Below are 20,115 nucleotides of genomic sequence, written 5' to 3' on the forward strand. Positions count from 1 at the left end.
GCCGGCCCCCGGGAGGCCGGCAGCGGCGAGGAGCCGGCGCGGCGGCACCGGGCCCGGCACAAGGCGCTGCCCACGCACGAGGACGCGGAGAAGGAGGGCGAGGTCGAGGACAGGGACAAGGAGAAGGAGCTCCGGAACCATCAGCCCAAGTGAGGGAGTGCGCGTGGCGGAGGCGGGGCCCTGGCGAGGGGCGAGGGGCTGGGGGTGCCGGTGGCGCAGGGTTCAGGGGTGCGGGGCTGTCCCTGTTCAGGTTGGCCGTCCCGCCTTCCGTCTCAGCCTCTCTCTCTGCGGTGGGGACAACCCTGCCCTGTTGGGGCGACGTGTAAAATCCTTAAAACCGCGTGGGGATCAGGTTTGCTTCGTGCGTGTCCGTCGTTATTCTAAGGCTCGCAGGAGAGAGAGGGTGTAGGACGAAATCGTTGGGACTGGTTTGGGACACGTTGGCTTGGGAAGATTGGAGAGAGACTGAGGGAGGCCCGAGGAGGCCACTGGGGGCTAAATGGTAGGAAGGAATAGGGCCAGGCTGGGTGGCCATGACAGAAAGGGCCTCCCAGCTCTCCACACCAGCTGGCTCGCCTGCTCCCTGGCAGGGACAGGCCATGAGTCTGAGTCTGTGAGAAAGCTGGGGTGACAGGAGGCCCCAGGCTGAGGCCAGCACTCTTGGGCGCCTGCCCGGCAGCTGGAAGCCCCTGCTCAGGTCTAGAGTCTGTCTTTGTGTGCGGAGTTCTGGAGGGGCCGCAGGTGGAGTAGCTTAGAGAAACACCCTCTTCTGGGCTTCTTCATTCTGCACGTAGTTCCCTTTTATATACATAGTGTGATGCCAGCCATGCCTGGTCGTGTGCCAGGGACAGACAGGTTGAGTCGGCCCCATTTTTACTTTTCAGACCTGAAAACACAGAAATGTACGAAGTGATGAAAACCATATGAAATGTCGGAGTAGCAGAGGAGGCGGTCAGGGATCTATCTGATTTGCATCGGGGCATAAGGAGCTGGATTTTGCAGACTGACTAGGAGTTTAGGGCTGCATCAGAGTCTGATGTGCATTCTTGGTTGCAGGGAGCCACGCTGTGACCTGGAGGCCAGTGAGATGATGGGCGTGGGCCCTGTACATGCACTGCCCAGCACCTGCCTACAGAAGGTGGAGGAACAGTCAGAAGATGCAGACAATCAGCGGAATGTCACACGGATGGGCAGTCAACCCTCGGACCTGAGTGCCACTGTGCATATCCCGGTGACGCTGACCGGCCCTCCTGGGGAGACCACGGTTGTTCCCAGTGAGTATCTCCCCGTATCAGCGGGGCAGGGCCCACCTTATGCAGGCGCAGTTTGCTCTCCCCTGTCCCCCTCTCTCCATGGCAGCCGCTTGGGGACAGAGCATGCCTGTGTGAGCCTGTCTACACCAGCTCGAGACAAAGTCCTTTGTGGTCAGCATCTGTGCCTTGATGTCTCTTTGTTTCCAGTGCCCCAGAGGAGCACTGTTGCTATCACATGCCACTTAAACTCTATTCTCCTCCTTTCCAAAAATATTTGCAAGTTACCAGCTCAGCGCCAGGCATGGTGTTAGAGTGCTGGGGATAGCGGGGGGGGGGGGCCCCCGCGGAACTGTGGGGCTTACGGTCTCATCAGGAGAGCAGACCTCAGGATGGTCACAGCTCTTCATAGTTGTGTGAAAGCTGCTAAGGACCATGTCCCCAGACTTGATGGGGGCTGAGAACTCGTGGGTGAGAAGGAGGAAGTTGTCGGGGTGCTGGTATTCCTACCGACTTACTTTGCCCTATGATCCCTGCACTAAGAGCCCCATAGGCCTTTGCCTCAGCCCCTTTTTTCTTCCCCCCACTCACTCGCTCACTTACTCACACGTGAGTGTGAGCCTGATTGGGCAGCCACTCCATGCCTGACTGCCTGACCATGAGAGCAGGGACTGAGGGTGCAGGGTGGACAAGATACTGCTCCTGTTTTCAGGCCACTCCACCTTGTAGGGACAAGACGGACAAATACCGTCCCCTCATACTGTGTGGAAGGTGCATAGACCTCTCGTGAGCGCCGAGGACAGAGAAGGCGTTCCACGGGGAGGGGAAGATACCACAGAAGCAGAGCTGACGTGCAAGGCCAAATGAAGAGTTAGGTCTCGAGTAGACCAGTTGCCACCACCTGGTGTTGCCTGTGTTTGCAGATGTGTCCACAAACACAGACACGTGTGTGTGCCTGTTACCTCTTGTCAGGTGCTCTCACCTGGGGCCTGTGAACCAGTGCACAGTGCTAGGTGTGGCCATGGGAGATGGCCAGCTCCAGCTGCTTAAGCTCGCCTCCTTTTTGCCTCCTTGGGAGAATGCTTTCCCTGGCCTATCCCTGGTCTCCCTTCCCATGGGTGATAGTGGGTCTGTCTTACCAGACTCCTGGAAAGCAACCCCCCTGGTCTGAGTCTCTCTGGATAAACTTGAGGATCGGCCCAGGCTTCCCACCTGACTTTTGTCAAGCCCCTCTTCCCCACCTCCTGGCAACCCCTGATCTTTTTTTACTGTCTCTGTAGTTTTGCCTTTTCCAGAATGTCATCGCGTTGGAATCATACAGTGTATAGCCTTTTCAGATTGGCTTCTTTCACTTACCAATATGCATTTCAGGTTCCTGCCATGTCTTTTCATGGCTCAATAGCGCATTTCTTTTTAGCACTGAATAGTATTCCGTTGTCTGGGTATACTGCAGTTTATTTATCCACGCACCTATTGAAGGACATCTTGGTTGCTTCCAAATTTTGGCCATTATGAATAAAGCTGCTATAAACGTGCGCAAGATTTTGTGTGAACTGGTTTTCAACTTCTTTGGGTAAATACCAAGGGGAGTAATGGCTGTATCATATGGTAAGACTATGTTTCATTTTGTAAGAAACCGCTGAACTGCTTATACCATTTTGCATTTCCACTAGTAACGTACGAGGGTCCTATTGTTCCGCATCCTTGGCAGCAGTTGGTATTGTCAGTGTTCCAGATTTTGGCCAGTCTAGTAAGTATGTCGTAGCATCAAATTGTTTAAGTTTGCGTTTTCCTAATGATGTGTGATGTGGAACATTGTTTTCATATACTTATTTGCTATCTGCCTTTTCCTCTTCAGTGAGCTGTCTCTTAAGATCTTTGGCCCATTTTTAAATCTGGTTGTTTTCTTATTTTCAAATTTTAGGTGTTCTTTGCATATCCCGGATAACACTCTTTTATCAGATGTGTTTTTTTACAAATATTTTTTCCCGTCCGTGGCTCATCTTGTTCTCTTGACGTTATCTTTCACAGAGCAGAATTTATTAATTCTAGCTGATACGTTATTTTTCTCATGGATCATATATTTGGCGTTGCATCTAAAAAGGATCATCAGAAACAGAGTCGTCTAGGTTTTCTCCTGTGTTATCCCCTACGAGTTTTATGCATTTCACATTTAGGCCCATGAGCCGTTTTGACTTAACTTGTGTGAAAGGTATTATGCCTATCTATATTCATTTTTGCATGTGGACATCCAGCACCATTTGTTCGAAGAGGTGATCTTTGCCCTTCGATCTTTGCTTCTTTGTCAAAGATCAGTTGATTCTATTTCTGGGGTCTATTTCTGAGCTCTGTATTCTGTTCTTTTGCCCTGTTTGTCTTTTTTTTTTTTTTTTTTTTTTTTTTTTTTTTTTTACCAATACAGCACTGTCTTGATCACTGTAATATTATGGTGAGTCTTGAAGTTGGGTAGTGTCAGACCTCTAACTTTGTTCTTCTCCTTCTGTATTGAAGTGTTGGCTATTGTGGGTCTCTTGCTTCTCCATGTAAACTTTGGAATCAGTTTGTTGATATCCATAAGATAACTTGATGAGATTTTGCTTGGGATTGCATTGAATCTATAGGTCAGGTTGTTAAGAACTGACACCTTGACAATATTGAATCTTCCTATCCATGAACATGGAACATTTCTATCCTTATGTAGTTCTTTGGTTTTATTCATCAGAGTTTCAGTTTTTTACGTATAGATATTGTAGATACTTTTTGTTAGATTTATACTTAAGAATTTCATTTTGGGGGGAGCTAATATGAATTAATTATTCTCAAGTTAGGTAACAGGCAGTGTAGTCTTGGCTTCTGGAGTAGAACCCGGTGATTCGTCACTTATAAATGACACCCAGTGATCATCCTGATGAGTGTCCTCCTTAAATGCCCATCACCCATTTACTCCACCTGCCAACCTCCCAACCCCCATCAGCCCTCAGTTTGTCCTCTGCATTTAAGAGTGTCTTACGATTTGTCTCCTTCTCTGTTTCTTATTTTTGCTCCCCTTTCCCTATGTGCATCTAAGTTTCTCAGATTCCACATATGAGTGAAATGTGATATCTGTCTTTCTCTGACTGACTTATTTTGCTTAGCATAAGACTCTCCAGTTCCATCCATGTTGTTGCAAATGGCAAGATTTCATTCTTTTTCATCACTGAGTAGTATTCCATTGTATATGTATACCACATCTTTTTAATCCATCAGTTGGTGGACATTTGGGCACTTTTCATAATTTGGCTATTGTTGATAATGCTGCTAGAAATATTGGGGTGCATGTGCCCCTTCAAATCAGCATTTTGTATCCTTTGGAAATACCCCTACTAGTGCAATTGCTGGGTCGTAGGGTAGTTCTGTTAATGATATTGTGCTTTAAATTTCAAATCCTGCTCATTCATTGTTGGTAAATAGGAAAGCAATTGACCTTTGTGTATTAACCTTGTATCCTGCAACTTTAAATCACTTTAAGTTCCAGAAGTTTGTTGTTGTTGTTGTTGATTCTTTTGGTTTTCCATATATATTATCATGTCATCTGTGAACAAAGACAGTTTAATGTCTTCCTTCCCAATCTATATACGTTTTGTTTCCTTGCCTTGCCTTACTGCATTAGTAGGACTTCCAGCACAATGTTGAAAAGGAGTGGTGAGAGGTGACATCATTGCCTTGTACCTCATCTCAGTGGGAAAACTTCAAGTCTCTCATCATTCAGTATGAGGTGAGCTGTAGGTTTTTTGTGGAGAGTATTTATCAAGTTGAGGAAATTCCCCTCTATTCCATAGTTCACTGGGAGATTTTATAATGAGTAGGTGTTGGATTTTGTCAGATGCTTTTACTGCACCTATTGATATGATCAAGTGACTTTTCCTTTTTAATCTGTTGATGGGATGAATCACATTCAATGATTTTCAAGTGTTGGACCAGCCTTGAATACCTGACACAGCTCTCCCATTTGGTTATGGTATATGATTATTTTTATACTTTTGGGGGGATTTGATTTGCTAATATTTTGTTGAGGATTTTTGCACCTATGTTCATGAGAGATACTGGTCTAACCAGTTTTCTCGTAATGCCTTGTCTGGTTTTGTTACTAGGGGAATGCTGACCTCATAAAATGAGTTAGGAAGTTACTCCCTTTGCTTCTATCCTTTGAAAGAGATTGTTGATGATTGGTATAATTTCTTCCTTAATTGTTTGGTAGAATTCATCAGTGAACCCATCTGGGCCTGGTGCTTTCTGTGTTTTGGAAGGTAGTTAATTTATGAATCAATCTCTTTAATAGAAGCCTATTTATTTTTATTTTCATTTATTTATTAAAAAAAATTTTTTTTTTGAGAGAGAGACAGAGAGACAGAGAGACAGAGTGCAAGACGGGGAGGGCCAGAGAGAGAGGGAGACACAGAAGCTGAAGCAGGCTCCAGGCTCTGAGCTGTCAGCACAGAGCCCAATGTGGGGCTCGAACTCAGGACCATGAACTGAGCTGAAGTCAGACACTTACCCGACTGAGCCACCCAGGAGTCCCAGAAGCCTGTTTAGATTGTGTATTTCTTCTTGTGTGAGTTTCAGGGAGATTTGTCCTTCCAAGGAATTGGTCCATTACATGCAGGTTATCAAATTTGTGGGCATAAGAGTTGTTCATAGTATTCTTTTATCATCCTTTTCATGTCCATGAGCAGTCGTGATGTCCCTTCTTTCATTTCTTATATTAGTAATTTGTGTTTTCCCTCTTTTTTCCTCGTTAGTCTAAATAGAGGCTTATCGATTTTAATGATCTTTTCAAAGAAACAGTTGCATTGGTTTTGTTGATATTCTTTATTAATTTTCTCTTTTTAGTTTCATTGATTTCTGCTCTAATTCTTATTATTTCTTTTCTTCTGCTTACTTTTAGCATGCTTTTTCTTTTTGTTTCCTATGGTGGAAGCTTAGATTATTGATTTTTAAATCTTCCTTTTCTTTTTTTTTTTTTTTTTTTTTTTTTTTTTTTAATTTTTTTTTTTTCAACGTTTATTTATTTTTGGGACAGAGAGAGACAGAGCATGAAGGGGGGAGGGGCAGAGAGAGAGGGAGACACAGAATCGGAAACAGGCTCCAGGCTCCGAGCCATCAGCCCAGAGCCTGACGCGGGGCTCGAACTCACGGACCGCGAGATCGTGACCTGGCTGAAGTCGGACGCTCAACCGACTGCGCCACCCAGGCGCCCCAAAATCTTCCTTTTCTAATATATGCATTCAGTGTTATAAATTTCCTTGTAAGCATTGCTTCTGCATTCAACAAACTGGTAAGTTGTGTTTTCATTTTCATTTAGTTAAAAAAATATATATATATATGTTTATATTTGATGTTTATTTATTTTTGAGGGGAAGGGGCAGAAGAGAGGGAAACAGAGGATCCAAAGCAGGCTCCGTGCTGACAGCAGACAGCCCCATGTGGGGCTCGAACTCACGAACTGCGAGATCATGACCTGAGCTGAAATCCAATGCTTAACTGACTGAGCCAACCATGTGCCCCTAGTTAAAAATATTTGTAAATGTCTTTTGAGATTTCTTCTTTGACCCATGTATTAGTTAGAAGTGTATTGTTTAATTTCTATGTCTTTGGGGGACTTCCAGTTATCCTTCTGTTATGGCTTCTAGTTTAATTCCATTATGATGTGAGGACAGACATTGTTGTCCACTTTTTAATTGGGTTGCAAATATTTTCCCCCAGTTTGTGGCTTGTCTTTTCATTCTCTTAATGTCTAGTATTTATGACTGTTAATGGTGCAAGGGTTAGTTTGGGTTCTGTCTTGGCCTCTGCTGGGTGTGGAAATCTGGGCTATTGCTTTTTAAATGTCAGTTTTGTATCTTCCTACTTTTCTGAACCCTCAAATTGCGTATTACTTTTAGCACTGACTCCGGTTTCTTTCTAAGTATAATGTCAAAACTTCTACAAATACAGCTTTAACTATTCCTTTCCAATCTTAGACCTCTCATTGTTTGTTTTTCTAATTTTTTAATTTTTTGCGTGATTGCATTGGCTAAATACACTATCAGGTAACAGTGGACTTAGTGGGTACCCTTACCTTGTTTCTGCCTGTATTTGGGTTTGAGGTGTGTGTGTGTGTGTGTGTGTGTGTGTGTGTGTGTGTGTGTAAAATCAAGGTACAGTACTCATAAATTCCTATTTCAGTAAGTATTTGTCAGGAATAGATGTTGAATTTTGTTGAATGCCTTTTTAGCATGCTAGACATCATACATTTTCCCTCTTAAATATGGAGATTTATAGTAATGAACTTTTTACCATTGAACTGTCTTTGTGATCTTACAATAAACCCCGCTTTAACATTTTTAAAAAAAGATTTTTATTTTTTAAGTAATCTCTGCACCCAATGTGGGGCTTGAACTCACAACCCCAAGATCAAGAGTTACATGCTTTACTGACTGAGCCAACCAGGTACCCCAGTTAACATATTTTTAAATGTGATGTTACGTTCTGTTAATATTTTATGTGGGATTTTTGGATTGATACTTTTTACTGACACCAGTTCTTTTAGGGTTCCCAGACCCAAGTCCAGCATGAAGAGGGTCCCCAGGTACCAAGCAATTCTCAGACATCAGGAGGGTGTCTGACAGATACCATCAAATTCCACAGGTTAAGGGCTCAGCCTACAAGACTGAGATCTACAAGCCCTCATTTCAGACACCAGTCAGAAGCCTCAGGCCGTCGCCTGTGCTTCTGACCTGCCAACTGCGATTGGAGGTTTCAATGACCTTTTCCTTAAGTTCTTTAAATTTGCTCACAGAACTCAGAGAAACACTTAGGTTTACCAGCTTGTTAAAGGATATTAAACAGGATAAGAATCAACAGCTAGATGAAGAAATATGTATGGTGAGGTCTGGAGAAAAAGGTGTGGAGCTTCCATGCTCTTTATTGGCACGCCACTCTTCCCAATCCCTACCTGTTCACCAATCCAGAGGCTCTCTAAACCCAGTCTTTGGGTTTTATGCAGGCTTTGTTGCAGTCCTAAGTCATTGACCATTGGCTGGTCCAACCTCCATCCCCTACTTCCTCCCTGGAAGTCAGGGTTGGGGCTGAAAGTTCCAACCCTTTAATCATGTGGTTAGTCCTCCTGGCAACAAGTCCCAGCCCTTGGATGGAATCCAAAAGTCACCCTCATTAGTAACAGGACACCCATGTCACCTTTATGGCTCTGAAATGTTTCTCAGAAACTGGAGGAAGGCCAAATGTATCTGTGAAATAGATTTTAGACCAAATATATATTTCTTACAAATCATTATATTGCATATTTTAGAGTGAGATGTGTTCTATAGTCTTCCTATCTTATCTTTAAGTATTGTAAGGTTTAGATATGAATACTATATAGTTACAATATGCTTAATGTATCCATCACTGAAAGTCAAATGTTATAATGTTTCAAATTTCCTATTACTTTATTTTATTTATTAAAAAAACATTTTTTTAATGTTTATTTATTTTTGAGAGAGACAGAGACAGAATGTGAGTGGGTTAGGGGTAGAGAGAGAGGGAGACACAGAAAGCAAAGCAGGCTCCAGGCTCCAAGCTGTCAGCACAGGGCCTGACGCGGGGCTTGAACTCACAAGCTGTGAGATCATGACCTGAGCCGAAGTTGGACACTCAACCAACTGAGCCATCCAGGCGCCCCTATATTTCCTATTATTTTAAATGGGAAAATTATAATGTACTATAAAAATTTTAATGTATTACAGTTGGTTGTACTCAAAATCCTCAGTCAATTTTTAAAAATATAACGAAAGCATAGTTAAACACTGAAAAGTATCAACTATCATATCAGGACATAAAATGCTTTCCTTCCCTGATCACCACAGTTAAAATAGCTGTTAACAAGCAATTGCTTTGGACACGTCCTTTATTGAAGCTTATTGCATTTTTCAAAAACATCCACACATGATTCTAATAGTCAACCAACTGAATTTGGAATCTTGCCTGAGAGTTTTTCCCTACATTTGTTGTTGTTGTTGTTGTTGTTGTTGTTGTTGTTGTTGTTAAAAATGTTGTATTAAGAGGCACCTGGGTGTTTCAGTCAAGTGTCCCACTCTTGATATTGGCTCCAATCATGATCTTGTGGTCATGAAATTAAGCCCTGTGTGGGGTCCTGTGCTGAGAGTGGAGCCTGCTTGAGATTCTCTCTCTCTCCCTCTCTTTCTGTCCCTCCCCCCACTCATGCTGTCTCTCTCTCTCGCAAAATAAATAAATAAACTTTTTAAAAATGTTCTGTTGAGCTTTGCGCAGTGGCAGTATCGTAGCCAATGAGGTTTATCCGAGGCGCGATTATTGCTAATTGAAAACTAAAAATGTTCTGTTGAGTTTGGGGGAAGTATACATTTTTCCTACATAAACATCAGCCAAAAAAAAAAAAAACCCCAACAACATTGTAATGAGAGATACATATGTTTTCCTGAAGTGAGGGTATTATAAAACTAAGGGGAACTCTATGGGGAAAATTTACCCAAGGCGGTCTGTAGGACATAACCCTTACTGATTCATAAAAAGAAAGTTTTCTTCTTTTCCTTTTCTGGTATAGTTTAAGTAGCATAGGATTGCTTGGTCTGTAAAGATTTCGTAGAATTCACTTGTGAAATCATCTGGCTCAGGTTTGTTTTGGAAGGGTAATTCTTTAATAATTTCTCTATTTCTGTATGGATATTGTCTGTTTAAACTTCTTATCTCCTGAGATCTCTTTGGTAAATTACAATTTCCTTAGAACTGATCATTTGATCTAGACTTTCCAATTTGTATATATACAGTTATGCAAAGAAGTGGCTTAAGTGTTTTATTTTATTTTAGTTTTTTATTTTTTTATTTTTTAAATTTTTTTTCAATGTTTATTTATTTTTGGGACAGAGAGAGACAGAGCATGAACGGGGGAGGGGCAGAGAGAGAGGGAGACACAGAATCGGAAACAGGCTCCAGGCTCCGAGCCATCAGCCCAGAGCCTGACGCGGGGCTCGAACTCCCGGACCGCGAGATCGTGACCTGGCTGAAGTCGGACGCCTAACCGACTGCGCCACCCAGGCGCCCCGGCTTAAGTGTTTTAAAAGCACTTCCTCTGTTTCCCCCCTTGTCATTTTTTTATCCTGTGTATTTTATTTGTTTATTTAATGGTTTATTTTTTAGAATAGTCTTAGATTTGTAGACAAATTAGCAGAAAATACAGAGTTCTTATATAATCTCCCCAAACACAGTTTTACCCTATTATTAACATTTTATTACAATTGATTAACCAATATTGAAATATTATTATTAACTAAAGTCCATAGTTTACATTAGGGTACCCTCTTTGTGTTGTACATTCTATGGGTTTTGACAAATTCAAAGTCATGTGTCTGCCGTTATTAGTATCATTATCCTGTGTACTTTGTTTCCCTCTTTTTTTCTTGATTGTATTAGTGATTTATATGTTTTGTAGGTTTTCATAAAAAGAACCAGCATTTTATTAGTTCTGTGATTTTGTTTTTTAAGTGTTTTTTAAATGTTACTTTTCAATTTTATCTTCATTATTTTCTTCTTGCCTTTTTGTTTTACTATGTTGTTATTTTTCTAGCTTCTTGAGTTAGAGACTTAGTTTACTTATTTTATTCTTTAATTTTTGTTATATGATTATTTAAGGCTATGAGTTTTCCTCTGATTACTAATTTAATTGTATCTTATAGATTCTGACATTTGGTGTCTTCATTTTCATCAGATTTTAAAGAAATTGTGTAATTTTGGTTTGTATTTAGTTTGTAGATACCTTGGGATTGTCTGCGTAATCAAGTCATCTGATAATGAACAGTTTTATGACACGTGTGCCTTTTATTTCTTTTTCTTCCCTCATTTTACTGTCAACTTCCACAAGTGTGTTGAACAGCAGTGGCGGAACTGACGTCCTTCTCTTATTCCTATCTTGTGGGAGGAGGGAACAGTCAGTCTTTCAACGTGGAGTGTGACATTAGCTGTAGGATTTTTTTGGGAAGGTGTGTTGATATATGTTCTTTATCAAGTTGAGAAAATTCCCCTCTATTCCTTTTTTTTCTGAGAGTTTTTTTATATTCAGTTAGTGCTACCTTTTGTCAAATGATTTTCTGCATCAATTGACGGGGTCATGTGATTTTTCTTCTGTAATATGGTAGTTTACATTGGTTGGTTTTCAAATATTAAGTCAGCCTTGCATCCCTAGGATAAACTCTACTGGTGATGGTGTATAATTATTTTTATATATTGCTGAATTCTGTTTCTTAATGTTTTGTTAAGGAGTTTTGACTCTGTATTCATGAGGGATATTGGTGCTTTGTTGTTCTTGTGTGTGTGTGTGTGTGTGTGTGTGTGTGTGTGTGTGTGTGTGGTATGCATGCATGTGTGCATACTGTCTTTGTCTGATTTTGGTATCACAATAGTACTGAATTCATAATATGAATTGGAAAGCGTTCCTTCTTCTGGTTTTTTTTGGAGGTGATTGTATAGAATTGGTGTTAATTGTTCTTTAATGTTTGGTAGAACTTGCAAATAAAGCATGTCTTTTTTGGAATTAAAAAAAATATTCTCAATAGTGATAAGGGTATGTTATCTATGTCATATTGGGTGAGTTGTAGTGTGTGCTTTTGAAGGAATTGGTTATTTCATTTAATTTGTCAAGTTTATGTATGTATAGTTGTTTGTAGTATTTCTCTATTATCCTCTTGATGTCTTTGTGATCTGTGGTGACAACCCCTGTCTTATTCCTGATATTGGTGATTTGTGTCTTCTCTCTTTTTTTTTTTTTTCCTGTGAGTCTTACTAAAGTTTGTTAATCTCCCTGATCTTTTCAAGGAATTAGATTCTTATTTCCTAGATTTTCTCTGTTTTTCTGTTTACAATTGCATTTTACTTCTGCTTTATTATTTTCTTCCTTCTGTTTCTTTGGGTTTATTTTGTCCTTTTTTAGTTCTTGAGATGGGAGCTTAAGTTATTGATTTGAGGCCTTTCCTCTTTTTTAATGTAAACATTTAGTGAGCTATAAATTTTTTTTTATTTTAAAAAAATGTTTATTTACTTTGAGAGGGAGAGAGAGAGCATGAGTAAGGGGAAGGACAGGGAGAGAGGGAGAGAAAGAATCCCAAACAGGCTCCACGCTGTCAGTGCAGAACTTGATATGGGGCTTGATCTCATGCACCTTGAGATCATGACCTGAGCAGATATCAAGAGTTGGACACTTAACTGACTGAGCCACCCAGGCACCCCTAAATTTTCTTTTTAGTACTTGCTTTATCTGTATCCCACAGGTTTTGATATATTTTCATTTTCATTCAATTCCATTAAAAAATTTCCCTTGGGACTTCGTCTTTGATTCATGGTTTGTTTAGAAATGTGTGGTTTAGTTTCCAAGGGTTTCGAGATTTTTCCTATTGTCTCTCTCTTATTGACTTCTAGCTTGGTGATTTTGTGGTCAGTGAACATACTGTGTATGATTTTAATTATTTTGAATTTATTAAGGCTTGTTTTATGGCTGAGGATATGGCATATCTTGGTATATGTTTTGTGGGTGCTTGAAAAGAGTCTATGGTGTGGAGTTCTGTGTGCATGCTGATTTTCTGTCTAGATCTGTCAGTTGCTGGGAAAGGGGCATTCAAGTCTCCAACTGTAAACGTGGATTTGTCTGTGTCTTCTGTCATTTCTATCAGTTTTTGCTTCACATATTTTGCAGCACTGTTATTGAGTGCATACAATTTAGAATTGATGTCTTCTTGAAAGATTGACTCTTTTATCATTGTGTAATGTGTCTCTCTGTACCTGATAATTTTCTTTGCTCTGATGTCTACTTTATCTGATATGAATATACTGTCTCCTACTTTATTTTGATTAATATTTGCATGATGTATCTTTTTCACCTTTTTACTTTCAAACTAGCTATATGGTTATATTTTAAGTTAGTTTCTTATAGGTAGCATATTGATGGGTCATGTTTTTAATTTGGCATATTTGTCAGTTCTGTTTTTTATTTGGCATATTCAGACCATTTACATTTAATGTAATTGTATATGTTATAATAAGTCTGCTGTTTTATTTATTGTTTGTTCTTTTTGTTTTCTATTTCTCTGGTTTCTTTCTTTGTTTTTTTTCCTTCCTGTGGGTTACTTGTATGTATTTTAGAATTCCATTTTGATTTCTCTGTAGTATTATTGAGTGTAAGTCTTTGTATTGTTTTTTTTTTTTTAATGGTGGCTGTAGGTGTTACATTATATAAATAAATTATTCTAGTCTACTGGGGTTGTCATTTTACCAGTTTAAGTGAAATATACTTCTCTTTTTCCTTCCTGTGTGTAAATGTCCTAATTATTTCCTCTGCATATATTTAGAACCACATCAGTGTATGTTGTAATTTTTGCTTCAACTGTCAAACATAATGTAGAAAACACAGGAGGAGGAGGAGGAAAGTGTGTTGTGTTTAACCATATTTTTACTTCTTCTATTGTTCTTTCTTCTTTCCTTATAATTCCAATATTTCTTCTTTCATAATTTACTTTCTGTTTAGAGGGGCTTTCCTTAGTGTTTCTTTTAGGGTAGGTCTGCAGGTGACAAGTTCTCTAAGTTTTCCTTCATCTGAGAGTGTCTGGATATTCCCTTCATTCCTGAAGGATGTTTTCACTGGGTGTAAATTTTGGGTTGACAGTTCTTTTTTTTTCAGCACTTGAAAAAACGTGTGCCTCTTCCTTCTGACCTCCATGGTTTCTGATGAGAAATCCACTGTCATTCGAATTGTTTTCTTCCTATAGGTAAGCTGTTGTTTCTCTCTCGCTGCTTTCAAGATTTTTTTCTTTGTCTTTATATTTCAGAAGTTTGATTTTGATGTATTTTGGCGTGGGTTTATTTAGGTTTATTGTGTTTGGGATTTGCTCAGCTTCTTGAATTTGTAGGTTTGTGTCTTTTTGCCAAATTTGGAAATTTTTTCATCCATTCTGTCTTTGAGTACTTCAGCCCTGCCCTCTTTCTCTTTTCTTTCCAGGACTCTGTTGACATGAATGGTAGATCTTTTGTCCTAGTCCCAGAGGTCCCTGAAGCTCTGTTCACTTTTTTCAGTCTATTTTCTCTCTGTTGTTCAGAATGGGTAATTTCTATTGTTCTGTCTTCCCATTCGCTGATTCTTTCCTCTGTGCCTTCCATTCTGCTGTTGAGCCCATCTATTGAGTTTTTAATTTCAGTTATTGTATTTTTCAGTTCTAAATTTATATTTAATTCTTTATATATCTTCTATTTCTTTGCTACAACTTTCTATTTCTTTGCTGAGATTTTCTATTTTTTCATTTGTCTTAAGTGTGTTTTTAGTTGTCTGCTGAAGCATTTTTATGATGGGTGCTTTAAAATCATTTTCAGATAATTCTATCATCTGTATCATCTTGGTGTCTATTTGTCTTTTTTCGTTCAGATTGACATTTTCCTGATTCTTAGTGTGACAAGTGATTTTTAAAATTGAAACCTAGACATTTTAATATTATGTTATAAACCTCAAGTTTTATTTAAATCTTTTGTTTTAGCTGGTCTACTGTGTTTTAGCTGGTCTACACCCCTCCAGCAGGGGGAGGGTGAGCGAGCTGCCTCATTACTTACAGAAGGGGGTGAAAGCACAGGTTTCTCATTCGACCTCAGTTGATCCCCAGTGGGAGCCAACTTCTTGTTCCTTCTGGGCCTCCACTGATGCCCCCCTATCTGAGAGAGGTGGGAGTGCCTTGTTACTGCTTCTCATGTGACCTCCATTGACACAGCAGGGGTGGATTTCATTACCTCTGGGCGGTGGTAAAGTCCTGGCTTTCTACTAGGACTCATTCTGGCAAGTAAAAGGAAGGGGTGTGCTGTTACTTCTGGGTAGGAATTGTAGTCTGGGCTACCCATGTAATCTTTGCTGATGTAACACGGGTTGGGGTATTGTTCCCACAGGGTGAGGATGACAGCCCCTACTCCCTACTCAGCTCTCTCTGATACCACCCTGGCAGGGGCTTTGGGTACCTCATTATAGGCCAGTGAGGGTAGAAGTCTGTGCTCCCCTTGGTCTCTGCTCATATGAACCGAGATAGAACTGTAGTTTTTTTCTGGGGTGTTTGGCTGTAGTAGAGTGGTTATCGCCTAGAAGTTTCCTGTCTGGCTAGTCTGCGCCTTTCCTGGTCCTGTCATTAGGGAGAGCTGACTTTTTGGGGGCTTTTAAAATCTGTGCCTGTTGGCATTTCTGGGTTGCTGCCTCTCCTGCACCAAGGTTATATGAGGCATAGAAGAACACCTAGAAAAGAAAAACGTATTGCTGTGTTGCTCTTAAGGCCCAAGGTCCCTAACCAATCTGGCTTCTCTCTGCCCTTTCAGAATCCTGCTATATTTGCCTTATATGTGACATCCAGGGTTTTCAGTTGTGTTAGTGGGATGGATGGGGGAAAGCACTTCTGTGCCATCTTTCCAAGAGTTGAAGTCTTGGGTTCATGTTTATATATGGCATGAGTCGAGGGTAGAAGTTCTTTTTATCCCCCCAAACCCGCAAGGATATGCATTTGTTCTGTTGCCATTTGTTGAAAAGGTTGTCCTTTTTCCATTGAATTATTTGGCACTTTTGTCAAAAATCGATCGATGGGTATTATTTCATTTCCGGAAAGCATTCTGGGATCACTGGTTAAATGTTAGTTCTTTTCCATTGTTTTACTTTTTTTTTTCAGACATTCTAGTTATACAAATGTTGAACTACTTCGTCTTCTGTATCACTTTATCCCTGATCCTTTTGAAAACTCATTCCCTGTTTCACACTCTTTCTCTTGGCTTATTTGACCTCTATCTTTTTTTTTTTTTTTTTTTTTTTACTATAATTTCAGTCATGTCTCTTTTCTCTTCGACTTTTTGATTGCTGAGACTGTCTTGTCTTTCCCTTTCACTTCATTTCTCAGATGATTTCTTTTTCAGTTTCTCTCCTGAGTTTGGTCAGCTCTCATCTCTCATGTCAGGTTTTCCGTACATTTTTATTTTGAGCTTTTAATCTTATTCGTGATGATTTTTCGTGTTAGCGGTGGCTGGTTTAATTGTGTGTAATTCATGTTGTAAGGTTGTGTTGCAGTTTCCCCTGCTTTGCAGTTGATTTTTGTGGAGTATTTTATATTATCTGAAATGTTTCATCCTTACTTTCTGTTTTCCTGTGGTGGAAGCTTTGTATGGATGTTGGGTTCCATTTTCTGATAATGAGGAAGTGTGTGTGTGTTGACTTTTCCTGGACCAGTAATTACCAGTGATTTTGTGGAGAGGAGGGAGGGGCTTGAGTGGCTTACTTGCTTTCTGATTGAAAAGCACCCTCTTCTGTTAGGACGGTGAAATCCAGTCTCTGTACTCGGTGATGCCTTGTAGTTCTGATTTGGTGGTAATACCCCACCTCTGGAGGACCCTGGGCCATAGCCACTTGTTTTTCTTTTCCTCCATCAGAAAGCCACTAAAGTGCGGCTCCCTTCTAAGTGATGTGGTTTGAAGTGCTGGGGTTTGGAGCCAATGTCCAAGAAAGAATTCTTGAGATGTCTTTGGTGCAAAAAGGTGATTTTATTAAAGCACAGGTACAGGACCCATGGGCAGAAAGAGCTGCTGTGGGGTTGTGAAGAGTGACTGATGTATATACTTTGGAGTTGGGGAGGTGAAGATAAGGGGACTTTCCAAAAGGATTTTCATACGCTGAAGAGGACTCTCTGGGATCCCGGAGGCCTGGCTATTAGCAAGCTAGGTTGTTTTCCCCTCTAGCAAATCATTAACATGAAGACAGTAAGGTGTTCCTGGAGGAAAGCTGTACTCTGTCTGCCTCAAGTATTTGTCACTGGGCTGCAGGTTATAAGGAAAATTAATTTTGTCTACATTTCCTTCTGCCTTTGCTTCCCACATCACAAGCGGGCCTTTTTCCACCAGAAGTAGTGTCTTCCTGAGTTCACTGCTGCCAGTCCTGTGTAGGTCCTGGGAGTCCCCAGGAGTAGGTCTCTGACCTCAGTATTCCTTTGGTTAGGGTGGGGCCCTGTCTTCCTTGGATGAACACTTGATGTGTCCATGTGTCCCACCATCACCTTGATCCTGCTGTTCTTTGCCTCTTCCACACAATCCATGCTTGTAGGTTTCAGGGGTCATTTCCCCACTTACATGTAATTTTAAGCTTGTACTTTTCTTATTTCCCATATGCTTTAAGTATGGACTGTGGATTATTTTATTACCTTTCCTTGTTGGCCCTGTACTTAGTTTATAGACGCTGTGGGGAAAACTTGAGTGTGGGTGACTGCCATTATCTGTGGGAGCCAGCCTCTTATCTTCTTAGTTTCTGCTGGATTTGTAGTGTGGCCACTGTTACATTTCTAATTTCCTTCCTTCCTTCCTTCCTTCCTTCCTTCCTTCCTTCCTTCCTCCCTTCCTTCCTTTTCTCCTTCCTTGAAAAACTTTTTTTTTTTCCCCTGAAAGTTTGTCAAGTTAAATAGACTATCAAAGTCTCAATTTCTGGCTTTCTTGATCTTTTCCATTGTGCCTTTGTTTTGTGGATTTCTGTTCTTATTTTTTTTTTCTTCTGCTTTCTTCATCTTTACCACAATATTCTTCTTTTCAGTTATTAGTTGGATACTCAGTTCCTGACATTTAAGCTCCTCTGTTTTGCTAATGTGTTTATTAAGGCTTTAACCTTTGCTCTAAGCAGTGTTTTAGTTGTATCTCACAAGTTTTTTTATTTATTTTATTTTTTTTATTTTTGGGACAGAGAGAGACAGAGCATGAACGGGGGAGGGGCAGAGAGAGGGAGACACAGAATCGGAAACAGGCTCCAGGCTCTGAGCCATCAGCCCAGAGCCCGACGCGGGGCTCGAACTCACGGACCGCGAGATCGTGACCTGGCTGAAGTCGGACGCTTAACCGACTGCGCCACCCAGGCGCCCCTATATCTCACAAGTTTTGAAACACCATAGTTTTCTTCTAAATCTTTTCCCAAGTTTCATTGTAATTTCTTATTTGACCTATGAGTTACTTGTGAGTGTAGCTTTGAATTCACAAATGGCAGAAGTTTCTTTATGTGTTTTCTGTTTGTTTTTTTACGTTTTTTGCTGTTGATTTCATTATACCTTCTCCTATTTCATCAATTTTTGTATTTTGGATCGTTCATTTGCCTTTTCCCCCCTTGTGCTTGAAGAACATCTATTCTCATTTCTTTTAGTGAGGTTGGATGGTGGTAAACTCTCTCAATGTGCTTGCAAAATCTTTATTTTAACATTGTGGAAAGTAGTTTTGCTTTGTTTGGAATGTCAGTTCTCTCTGTATCGTGCCCCCTCCGTCTCCTGCAGAGACGCCCGCAGTTCCTCCAAATTGCTCTTTTGTGTGGCTCTGTCTTCTCTCCAGGCTGCTTACAGAAATTGTTTTTTGTAAGAAAATTGAAACTTTGAAAGTAGAGACACGAGTATAATGAACCCTCATATTCTGTCACCCACCCGTAAGCAATTATCCACATTTTGATATTTTTGTTTCACTTTGTACTTCTCCTTTTTTTTCCCCTGTGCTTTTTGTTTATTATTTTAGGTATAACAGTATAAGCACCTCTAACAATTAAGGATTTAGCCAACCCCAAAGCGTTAGTATGCCTAGCAATATTGGTAATAATTTCATAATATTGATAATAATTTCATAATATTATTTAATACCTATCCCAAGTTTAAATTTCCAGTTGTCTCAAAAATACCTTTTTACAATTGATTTTTTAGGATCAGGATCCAACTAAGGTTTACTCATCTGATTTTGCTTGCTCTGTGTATGTCTCTTTTATCCGATAACTATTTCTCCCCTCTTATTTTATACATGCCATTTATTTGTTGAGGAAGCTATGTCATTTGCCCTGTAGAATTTCCCACATTCTGGATTTGATTGATTGCATCATGGTGTCATTTAGTACATTCCTCTGTCCTCAGTATCTCCTGTTAACTGGAAATCAGATCTAAAACAATCTTCTGAACTGTGTTTTGTTGTTGGCGGCAGTCCTGTGTTTTTAGGATGTTCAGCAGCATCCCTGGTCTTTATCCTCCAGATGCCAGTAGCACTGTGTGATTTTGACAACCAAAACATGTCTCCAGACACGTTGCCAAATATCCCTAGGAGGTTAAGTTGCCCTTGTTTGTAAACTATAGATCTAGACTCTTGACTAAACTCTTTGGGGAAGCTTCATAGGTGGCCGTGAACACTTCCTATTGCATTACATCAGGAGTACATAGTGTCTAGTGTCATCGTGTTTTCCTTCTGCTGATATTAAGATTCATCAGTGGGTTTGGCCTGATCCATCCACCGTAAGCTCTCCACCAGCCTTTTGCCCAAAGAGTTTAGTAGACACTGATGCCTGTCACCCAGGTCTGTGATTTCGTCAGGTGTCACAAAATGATGAATTTATAATTCTGTCATTCTTTATGAATTTATTATTTTGACCTTTTCCATGAGGAAAAACATCAATTATTTGGAATACAGTTTGTATTTGTATTAAGTAACATACATGCTTAATTCTGTCCCTTTATGTGCAGGTCTTTATTTTATTTTACTTTCTTTTTAAAGTTTACTTATTTTTGAGACAGAGTGAGCATGAGTGGGGGAGAGGCAGAGGTGGGTGGTAGAGGGAGAATCCCAAGTAGGCTCCGCGTGGTCAGGGCACAGAGCCCAACATGGGGCCCATCCTCACAAAACTGTGATATCGCGACCTGAGTTGAAATCAAGAGTGGTCGCTTAACTGATTGAGCTACCTGGGTGCCCCGTGGGTCTTTATTTATTTTTTTCATTTATTTTTTTTAGGGAGAGCATGCGAGTGTGAGTGGGGGAGGGGGCA

General features: G+C 40.5%; 1 protein-coding gene and 1 pseudogene across 1 annotated transcript in view; both read left to right on the top strand.

The window, feature by feature from the left end:
- Nucleotides 1-20,115, top strand: part of CACNA1B (calcium voltage-gated channel subunit alpha1 B) — a 198,695-nt gene that overhangs the window by 105,799 nt on the left and 72,781 nt on the right. Inside the window, exons 23-24 of the mRNA XM_040460282.1 lie at nt 3-149; nt 1,057-1,274. Of these exons, the coding sequence (XP_040316216.1) occupies nt 3-149; nt 1,057-1,274 (365 nt within the window). The remainder of the gene's footprint in view (nt 1-2; nt 150-1,056; nt 1,275-20,115) is intronic.
- LOC121020292 (uncharacterized) lies at nt 9,546-9,722 on the top strand (annotated as a pseudogene).

Source organism: Herpailurus yagouaroundi, unplaced genomic scaffold (genome assembly GCF_014898765.1).
Source record: "Herpailurus yagouaroundi ecotype Mexico unplaced genomic scaffold, PumYag 249, whole genome shotgun sequence".
NCBI classification, from domain to species: domain Eukaryota; kingdom Metazoa; phylum Chordata; class Mammalia; order Carnivora; family Felidae; genus Herpailurus; species Herpailurus yagouaroundi.